General features: G+C 42.2%; 1 protein-coding gene across 1 annotated transcript in view; it reads left to right on the top strand.

Annotated features, from left to right (window-relative positions):
- Positions 1-100: 100 nt before the first annotated feature.
- Positions 101-11,047, top strand: part of LOC103359437 (casein kinase I isoform gamma-2) — a 58,792-nt gene continuing 47,845 nt past the window's right edge. Inside the window, exons 1-2 of the mRNA XM_008284774.1 lie at positions 101-241; positions 3,425-4,211. Of these exons, the coding sequence (XP_008282996.1) occupies positions 3,984-4,211 (228 nt within the window). The 5' untranslated portion in view covers positions 101-241; positions 3,425-3,983. The remainder of the gene's footprint in view (positions 242-3,424; positions 4,212-11,047) is intronic.

Here is an 11,047-nt window from a genome sequence, read left to right as displayed (position 1 = left end):
AAAGGAGCAGTTGGAGCAGCCGGTCTGACGGCTGATGTGCTGACTGTATTCACGAAAGCAGATGCGCCAGTTTGGCGGCGCAGAGTGCGGCAGCGTGACGCCGCCGTGCAGCTGAGGGAGGCTTAAAGAGACAACAGTGAAATCATAGCAACTTGGGGACAAGAGAAACCAAACGAGAAAGATACCAGCGAGCGAACAACAACCATGACTTCGACTGCGCTTCTGTAGCCGACGTTTGAAGGTAACTCGCTCCCTTTGGGCGTCAGAAACCCCCCTCCGGCGGCTGTTGGTTTTAACGACACCGTACCGCCGCATATTAACGCTCTGGCTAGCGTTCCGTGTGCTAGCTTGCTAAATGGCTAGCTAGAGAGCTAAGCGGTAAGAGATCCCAGGCTGCCGTTGGTGTGCAGTCGCTTGTTTAGGATTAAGGAGTTGCCCGGCAGTGGTCTGTGTAATGGCTGTAGCTGGACTCTGAGCTGAACAACGATTTTCTCAGGTGAATTAACGACCTTTTTTTGTCTTAATATCACTTAAGTCGAAAACATTAGTGACGGCACCGCTTGAGACGTTGTTATTTCTCAGTTATTAAGCGTTTACTAACTAGCCAGGTATATGTAGCCTGGGGAATGTCAATCAATGAATATTTTATGCTCAGTCTTGCCTCGACTTGTACAATTTCCATTTGTTCGCTATCGGCTAGGTTGGCTGTGTTTTTGTGGTGCTCTCTTGTGAACAGATTAGCTGATGTTACATCGTTAGCTGGTTTTTAACAGGCGTTGGGCCAACAGGAACGCTGTTTCTGGTGGGTGCTAGCTAGGTTAGCTTAATTCAGCAGACTGAGCCACAACTTGAAAATACACGTCTGCGTTACGTTGATTGGCCGTTATTGGTGTATTTATTCAGCCGAGACAGCAGTTGCACTGAAACAAACTGGCTACGATTGAACGACATCAAGCTAACTTGAGCTTCCTAACCAACGCCAGGATAGCCGGAGAGTATCTGGCCTTGTCCGCCAAACCTGGCTAGTCCAACGGTAACGCCAGCGCTTCTGGAAACACTTACCGGCTGCATTTGCTCGGAAAATTTTTATTTTCCGTGTGTGTTCTCGTGTGGGAAAACAAACGTCGTCCTAACATTAGTGAAAGCGAGTGGTTGGGATCAGCCGAAACTAGCGCTAAATGACAGCTGTTAGACACCATTCAGTAGCCAGCTAGCTGCTAGCTATCATCACCATAAGCTCAAAAAGGCAGGTACTTGTACCACTGGTGAGGAAGGTCTGCCAGTCTGATGTCGATGTTCATTATTCTCAATTTGATGATCTCTGTTGATATGTGGATTCGTATTTACAACGTTTAAAATCGTTTGGTGTCGTGTTATTGCGAACTAGCTGTGGTGACTATAATTTGAGCAGCCAAGACACTGTTTCTATCAAGATTTCCTTATGGAGAGATATATTACTACTAATTGTATTGTCTGTTATTGCTTTAATGCCGTCTCAATACTGGGAAATATACATCGCCATTTATATTGTGTGTATTAAACAATTGGGTGGTGATGTCAGACAGCTGACGTGAAAAACATTCACAACTTCCTGAAATGGGACAGTTTAGACTTCAGGGCTGAGACTCCCCAGAGTTACCTGAGAGAACAACTTATTTAGGCCTTTGTTGTTTTTCAGGGACATCTCTATACTTGCTCATATACAAACATGTCCATAGTATTTTATTTATTTATTTTTTAAAAAGCATTTTCATGTGTTTTTTGGGTCACCTTGACAATAAAGTGCTTCACATAAGGCAGGAGTTGCTGTGATCATTTTGCTTACCCAACTAAATTATTGCACTTCTTATCTCATGAGCTTGTCGGCCAGTTTCTCCTCTGGGAGTATTGCCGCAAGTCATGAACAAGGAAGAAGTGTCCTGTAATGATTGATGGGATACCTGGCTTACAAATGTGCACCTTTTTTTTTTTTTTAGTTGTGCAGACTAGAGTAAAGGAGGCTCACAGACGTTTGTCTGCACCTCAAAACATCTGGGCGGTTCGTAGCCATTGTCATTTTAATATAGCTTTGTTAATTGGAGTTTGAGGATGAAACTTTGTGTGGAGCAGTTTAAAATCAAGTCATCATAAATCTGAGTATTTCCAAAGAATATTTTACCAGTGCTCGCTCATCATCAGCATGCATATGCCCAGTGATATTGTGTTTTAGTCTGACAATGACAATACTAGTTTTCAGTCTGTCAGATACAGCTGAGCTAGCTGTAGACTAGACTGTGTCCAAGTCCTTCCAATAATATGCTTCCCAGCAATGCAAATGTTATGATGAGATGAGGCATTACAGCAGTCATTGATCTGTGTAAGTGCCTTTCCATAGGAAAGAGAAGCTGCTCATTGCTGGTGCCTGCATTACCTGCTCTCTTCAGCACCAGCAGCATCTTAGATCATGGACATGAGGGAGTTAGGAGAGCGGCTCCGAGCAGAGACGTCTGCATGTGGTTGTTTGTGAAAAGGAGAGCAGAGCCAATGAAAACTGAAGTTGTTGTTATGATTGATGTTGTTTGTGTCTGCTGTTGCTGCTGTGAACGCCCATAGCTTAGTCTGATAACTGTGCACTTTTGTCACCAGGTAAATGTTCCACATATGTAAAGAAATGTATTTTTATTCTCATCCTTGCCTCTTGGATGTGTACTCATTCACTTTGCCAGGACTTTGCAGGTCTTTTTTTTCTAGGTCTAATTTTTCTTTTTATCTGAGGGTTGCACAACTACAAAAGACTGAGCCTGAAACTGACGTCAGCAGTGTTTCACAACATCAGATATATTAATCTTGTTTACAAAATACTGTTTTCTGATCTACTCAAAGTTGTTTAGGCTTTTAAAAATAGCTTAAATTGTAAAAGATTGTTTTTTCTCATGTCTGAAGTCCACTGTAGAATATTTCTGCTCCTATTGATTGCGTTATTGAATTTGCGTTGCGCCAGTCTGCATCAAGATCTCATTTCAGATGTAGTAAGGAACAGCCACAGTAGACATAATTTGATATTCAAGTAAAAGGTTTTGATTTTTTTAAAGAAAAACGTCATCTCCTAATGATCACAAAGCGTTGTAGGAACAGATAATTATTGATTTGCTGAGTTTTTCAATATTTTGACTTAAACTGATCACTTTATAGATTGTTTAAATAGCATTTGTCAGTAAATTGTGCTGTGTAGAATAGAATAACCTCTGCAGGGGGGCGTCAGCTGCACTTAGGAAACATCTGTGTCAGTCAACATCTGTTTACTTTATTGAAAAACATGTTGAACAGGTCAAAAGATGTAAAAATAAGTTTATGTGTGACAAAAAATCTGGGTTGTTCTTACAAGCTATACAGAAAATGGCATCGTAGTCTGTAGACTCATTTGTGTGTGTTTTTGCTTTTGCAGATCGAACCAAACTGCTACCTGACCTGCACACCGCTGTTTCTCTCGCTCTGGGTTGCCTCCTCTGTTGTGGCCCCGCAACATGGAGAGTGTCCACTGTGTCACTGAAGGCTGACCAGAAGGAATGAGGCACTCCAGGAGATGTTCCCAAGTGGCCTTGTGGATGCAGTAGCTGGGTTTCGGAGTGCTTTTTTATGACTGGTGTTGTATGTGCGTCTGTGGGCACATCCTAGCACAGCCTGCCTACTTGCCAGGCAGGGACCTGCTACTTTGAGACTGGAACTGGAGAAACACACAAGCAAGAAGCCCCTCTGGTAAACAAGGAACACAAAGAAAAAAAGGGAAAAGCTGTCTGGTAGACACACGAGTCACTTCAGCTGCAGTTTCAGCTCGTTTAAGTGTCTTCTGAACCACTGCACATTTTCGCAGCAACACCTTTCCTCTGTCTTGTGAGATTTGTCTCCCTCCCCCTCCCTAAAGTGTGCTCCATCGTTGTTATTGGAGTTTCTATGGTTTGCATGGCTGGAGAATAACCGTGGAGAGGCCAGGGTATCACAAGCTTATGGATTTTGACAAGAGAGGGGGCAAGGGAGAGACAGAGGAAGGTAAAAAGATGTCTAAGACAGCAGGCAGCAGGACTGGACATGGGGGCAGGAGTTCAGGGACCAATTCTGGAGTTCTTATGGTTGGCCCAAACTTCCGTGTGGGTAAAAAAATCGGCTGCGGGAACTTTGGAGAGCTGCGGCTGGGAAAAAATCTCTATACTAACGAATATGTGGCCATCAAATTGGTAAGTGCAACATGTCTCCTGAAATTGCATGGTTGGTGTGCTAACAACAACAACACATGAGCTTTGTGTTCCAGTCACTCACCAGCACTCTGATACATGACACACTATCCTGTATGATAAATGCAGCTCCACTGATATGAATTGTGCTGTTTCTTTTACAAAACATATTAAATTAGTCTGTGAAACGTAACAGCCCTATCGTCCAATTGTCTGTTTGACCCGAGAGAGGGAGACACAGGAAGTAAATAGTCCCCCTCCCCCTCTTTTCCCACAGCTTGCCCTCATGTGCTGTTAATGAGTCAGCTCTGCTCAGCTCGTCTTTATCAAAGAGGTGAAGAAGCTGAGACTAAACTCAATAATGCCTTAAACCATATTTTGATATGTTTTTTTTTTTTTTTTTTAATTTTCCAAACAAGGGCATTTCAAAGAGAGTCAAACTGAAAGTAAGCTTCTTTTTAAAGCTCGGATTGGTTTCAAATAGGAGTGGTTAGACTTTCTGTCTGTGCTTTCAGTGCAGTAGAATTCATGCCTCGAAGGTTTTGTGAAACAAGGCACTCGATATACAACGGCAATCTTTGTAAAACTGTTTTTTTTTTTTTAAACTTACAACCTCTCTATTCCACATTTCAGTGATTCAATGATGCCAATTCATGTGCAAGCTCTTATTTAATAAGCTCACACCAAGCCGTATGAACAATCAATAATTCACTGTGTCTTTTTGTTTCGTGTCAGCGTGAGCACTTCTTTTCAGCGGCACTAGTTCAGTAGCATTTTGACGGGCTGTGAAAAACCACGTGAAATGTCAAGGCCTGTTTGTTTTCTGATTGTTCGATTCCAGGGCAGCCAGTGACTGCTCAGCCGTTTCCTCAGCGCATCATCGTTTCTCTTCACATATTTTCTGTACTATAAATGCGCTGCCACCACTTGTAGCACTTTGATCACTTGGAGATGTGTTTTTTTTACTCCTGACAATGTCTTAATATAAGCCAAGACAAGTTTCATGCTGAAGCCGTTGGGGTCTAGGCGTCATCACCACCACAACTACACTGGTCTATATATGATTATCTTTAACATTTCTATCTCCCAGGGAGGTCATTATCTCTGAACAGGCATTCACTGAAGACTTTGCTAACCACATAGAAGGCAGAGGTTAGCAAACAGCTGTAATTGCAGCTCTCCTCTCCTCTGAAATCTTTAATTGTGCTTGCTGCCTCTCCCCCTTTGCCTGTGAACCCTCCCATCTGTTTGGGTATTTTTATCCGCATGGTGTCCAGCTATATCTGGATCTGGCATTAGGGCCATAACACCGCTACATGGATCTCATGGCCCACTGGACCTAACATTTGTCTGAATGTATAATTGCGAGAGTAGAAAGTGTGCTCAAGGTGTCATCAAGCTCGACAAGGCCTCGCTATTAGGAGGACCCGATCGTGAGGACTTATTTAGGATTTCATTTATTTTAGGTGGAAGTTTAATGCTTTTTTTTTATTGTTAATTGTATTTTAGAGCAACAGTGATGACTTTATTTGATTTCTATGATCTTCACAATAGTCACGTCTCTTAGACTTATGTTTTTAACTTAAATTGAACCTTTTTTTTTTTGCTCTTTGAGAAGTTTTGCACTAGTGTTGCTTGGCCTCACATTGAGAGGGCTTCTCCCTTGACAATTCTCAGGCTCACCCAGACTCCCGCACAGTTGTCTGTCCACATGTTTCTGTCTGTCCCTGATCTCACAGCTCCCCGGGGTAACCCAGTGAATGTCACTGCTTGTCTAGTAGGGCTTCTGTTTTGTCACAGGCTGTTACTGAGCTCTTCCTTACGGACTAAAACAAATAACAGCCCTGTTATCTGCGACCACCTGCTAACACATGCTTGACATGAGTAGCGCGTCCTCCTTTGTCTGTCAGCCACTTCAATGCTACATGTTCACTTGTAGGTACAACATGAAATCACTGCTGCCAAGTGTAGGAATAGGAAAGTTCCCTTTGTCAATCTGTCAACTGTTTTTCAATTAATTGACTAATTGTTTAGTGTATGTAAGTCAGAAATAGTGAAAATGCTAATTTACTATTTCCCAGAATGAGAATTTGGTGTCTTTAATAATGCTCAGTTTGCCTGAGCAGTTAGTCCAACGCAGCAAAGATATTAATCTGTTGAAGAATGTAAAGAAGAGAGCAAATTACCAGAAAGCTTAACATTTTTATTCAGCATTTTTGCGTGATGCAAGCCTTCAGTGGTAAATTGCTGCCAGAATCTCAGGTGATCACTTTTCTTAGGGCTAATTGATTGAAGAACTAATAGTTTAAAGTGTAAGATAGACTTTAAAATGGATTACGTGCTTTTCTTTACTCCCCTAGTTCATACAGTCAAGTATTTGTGAAGTAGTCAACTGTTGATCTCAGTAAACCTTTGAGGATGTATGTAAATTATTACTTTGTGTGCTAGAACAAAGGTTGCTCCACCAGGAAACCAATAAAGCAATTTTGTTTTGATAGCAGGTGTAATCTGATTGGTTAGAAATACTTTAATCTCTCTTTTGTTGCAATGTGATAAATCGTAAACGCGGGCCTCTGAAGTACAGCACGCGGTGATTAGTCAGTCTGAAGCTGTTGCCTGTTATCTGCTGAACGTCTTGCGTGGTTGGGCATTGAGGAGGCACCTGCCTGCACAGGACAAAGGTGAATGCCAGTGTCACCCTGCTGCACCACGTGATAGCAGAGATAGAGATGTATGGTAGGCCAGTGCACTCGATGCTCTGCCAGTGGATCTAGAACTGCTGTGAATGTTGCTGCAAAAAGCAAGCGAGAAGGGGGGAAACTGCTGAGTGCTGAAAGGTTGTCTTTGTTGGCAGGCCTTGTCGACACACAGTGGTTCAGTCTTTGGTTCAGCTGGGTGCTTTCTCACACTAACAAACGCCTGTGTGAGGGAGGTAGCACTGTATAGCCACTGCTGTACTGCAGGCTCTACTCCCAAGGGGAGATCCCAGCGTCTTAAAGAAACAACACCATTAAATGTCTGCTGGCCGTTGATGCTCACTGTATAAAGTGGTCACCCGTCAGGATCATTGATAGGGCAAAGGGACACAGCATCTCCATCAGCAAACTCCCTGGCACGGTGGCGTAACTGTCCACTGAGAAAATTACCATCTAATCCTCGTCATCCTTGAAGTATTTGACACATTTTCTTTTTTATCACACTTGTTTTATTTTTATATATAGAACAGAATAGAACTTTATTGATCCCTTTGGTGCAAACCTCAGGGAAATTGTTGTTAATATATATAAATAATGTGTGTATGTATGTATAAAACAGAGGCATTTAACATAACAATGACAGTAAATGCAGTAAATGTCTGGCCTGACGGGAAACAAACTGGGCACTAAAAGCTGTGCAGTCGTTATCTTTATGTGGCTCTCAAATGTCTTAAGTTTATTGTCTTATCAAGGGCATTAGGCCCTTTTTGCCTTGGTTGTCACTGACGCTGACGGAAACAGATTGACATACAAATTTTGCAGCTTTTATTTCCCTATAGTCCTTTTTCGTGTCGTTGGCTGTTCACTGACAGGTTGGAGGTGCCTGTGACACTTGATTTCTGCAAACCCATCCGTAATGGGTAATAAATCATTTGGTTTCTCTTTCTGATGGTGACTCTCTTTGAGTGTGACAAGTGGCTGTAATATCATCTGACGACAGGAGGAGAGTAATAAGTGAACGCTATGGTGTTGACACTTATTGTACAGCACAGTGCCTCCCTGTTGCTCTGTGTGAGGAGCTGATATTGGAGTGTCCATCCAGGGACTCCAGCACAGCAAACACAGAGGCCTACTGTGCATTGTGTGCCAGCCATGTACATACAGAGCAGTGTTTTATATCGACAGTGCTTGTTCAAATCAATGACATGTTTCAGACTGGAAAATGAAATTACCTTTTGCCCCCCCAAAAAATACAGTAGTAGTCCAAGCTTCTTATTTTTAGCCTATGACCCCAGTTGCTCTTGCCTGAAAGGCCAAATGCCACCAGCGGACTTCATCAGCTGAAGCTAATCACGTTTAATTCCAAAAGTTGGCCAAACTACAAAATGAAACCTTTGGTTGGTGTCTGATTGACGCATATGACTTGCTGGGGTCTGTACCATTCACACATTAGCCAAGATGTTTACCGAGACAATGAAGCACCACTCAGTTATTTTGGTATTCAAAAACCAGACATTTGAGGTTTTGTTATCTACAGCAATTGTGTTGCTCAGGTGTTAGACAGCCAAATGAGAGAGCTTAGTTACAGTTAAACGGTGACTAATAAACCAACATGAATCTCTGTTAAATCTTTAAAATTGTCCTAATTAATATTTTACATATGAGCCAGATGACTTTTAGTATGAGAGGTGGTTCTCCTGATGAACCCAAAGAGCGTTATCCCCCTACTCTACAGTTACCCTCTGCCATTTAAAGCTTTCTAGTGACTTTCAGCGCATTGTTTAGATTTTTTTAAATGACAAATCTGTTCAGTTTCACCTCACTCCTCAGCATCATTTTCAGCCACTTCAGGCAGCAAACTGTACACAGACAAACTGGTGCCAGCGGAGGACAGATGTGTTTTTTAAGGAGCTTGTAAACACTAAAACAGAGGGAGATGGGGAGCAAATATTGAGCTTACACTATGTTTGTACCTGACTACAAATAAATGCTAATGTATCTGCGTGTCTGCTGGTTGTGTAGATGGGCATATATTTCTGCAATAACACATTTGTGAGGCATTAATATATGAAAGGTGTTTGTTATGTTCAGCCTGTTGAGGAGTTTCTACTAAGTGATAAAAAAAAACAGAGTTATGCTACTTTAAGTATTTCATAAAATGCTCTATATCACTTTTGAAGAGTGCCTATATACTGTGTGTTAGGAACTATATTGGTATTACAGTGCTGCTATACTGTACGGTGTATATGGAATGGCTGATTATAAGACATCTCCATCCCTGTTTTCAAACCTCACTTCCTGAAAAATGCTAATTTTTAGGTTACCATGGTAATTGTCCTGAATGTATGGGCGCAATGTCTCCCTGTATTATGTGGTGGAGTCACACGATGCAGAGACATATGAATAAGGAGGTTTATATGAGTGAAGCCACTCACGGTGCTGGTCAGTCGTGATACTCTGAAGCAGTTGTGAGGTGTTGTATCCAACTCCCCTGTCTGCCTCCCACTGAAGCATGATAAGCAGCTCTTGTTGCAGTCCAGCTCAGCAGCTTACACCAGCTCGCCATGATGCAGTTGTCGAAGAACTGTGAAGGCACAAAAGCACTATCAGCATGTTTGGCTGGAATTAAAGTGACATTTTGACGATTTAGGTTCTTCTCTACCCTGCTTGGGGCTCTCTAGAGTGCATGCTGGGCAGGCTGAATGAATAAATCCTTGGATGTCAACAGCATGTAAAAGCCTACCTTCAGTCAACTAGCTAATCCTCTAATGAATCAGTAGCCAGCAGCAGCACTGTTGGTTCACACAGACACACATTGTTTCTCTGAGGAGATTTAGTCACAGTCAGAAAACCTGCACAGCAGCAAAATGCTGGTTACTACAGAGTAGCATGAAGAACAGTGTCAGTGTACAAATGATGACTGCACAACACCAGGTTTCAGTGTGGTGTAGGATGTGTGCCTGCAGAGCTGTGAGTGCTGTGTCATTGTACCTTTCAAGTGTACATCCTGGTTCGTGGCAAAGCACAAGTCATACTTGCCATTTAGGACTCAGTTTAGGAGTTACCCTGACACTGTGTTGTCCTTGCATTTCCTGAATTATATATAGTGTTCAAGGCAATACTCACAGTTTCTTACATCTTGTTTTTTTGATTATGGTGACTCATGAATTTACATTTCACTGCTCTGACTTAAGAACTTTCTTTACAGCATTGCAACTGAAGTGGTAAACTGGAGACAAAATAACCAAACCAGAATCAGATGATGGTAATTTGAAAAGAGCTGAAGCCAAATTGACCTCAGGTCTATTTTTGAGAGTTTGCTTCGCAAGGGAAAATGGCAAGGTTTGAGGTTAGAATTAAAACTCCTTCATACTATGTCAGAAATGCAGATATGTTGCTGCGCTGCTGAGGCTTAACAGGATATGTGGGGCAGCCGATTAGGAATGGGACAGTGACTAATTTTTTTGTCATGTTGACTCTGTAGTTTAGCTTGTTGGGTTTGAAATCGAGCAACAGGTTTGTCATGTGGAAAACCACATGTCTAATATTAATGTAAAATGTAACATCCAATCAGATGAGCAGTAGAAGCTGTAGCTGTTGTTGTACCATTATGATTTGACTGTAGAGCAGAAACATGCTTGGACCAAGAGATATCCGTAGACAATGAATGTAGTTTTCTTTCCTGCTGTTTGGTGACTGCCATGACTCGCAGCACAGCCATGTCAGGACTCAGTAAAACTATATTTACTGGCTGCGTACTCAGAGTTACTCAAATCAGCAAAAAAGACAATACAATACATTATACTCGTGCCACGCCTCACTCCTCTGTTAGATGACAAAGGAGATTCGCCTCTTGGGTTCACGTGAGGGGAACTTCCCATGATTGTGTACATCACTGGCGACATTATGGGCTATCTTTTCCCTCTTCTGACGGTAACAGCTGAGTTCAGCACGTTTTAAAGCGCAATCCCAAGTTGCACAGAATTTTTTGAAACCTGGTCATTTCTGCGGCACACTTAAGATGGCTTCTATAGATTTTTTTTTGTAATGCTGTTACAGAAACAAAGGGTGGGGGTGTAGCGCTGAAAGCTGATATATTGCATTGACTGAGGTTCTTTCAACTTCCTGAGTCAATACCCATTT

The sequence above is a fragment of the Stegastes partitus genome, unplaced genomic scaffold (assembly GCF_000690725.1).
Source record: "Stegastes partitus isolate 25-593 unplaced genomic scaffold, Stegastes_partitus-1.0.2 Scaffold371, whole genome shotgun sequence".
In the NCBI taxonomy this organism is placed as follows: domain Eukaryota; kingdom Metazoa; phylum Chordata; class Actinopteri; family Pomacentridae; genus Stegastes; species Stegastes partitus.
The sequence above is the reverse complement of the archived record's forward strand: the minus strand, read 5'-3'. Positions and strand labels throughout refer to the sequence as shown.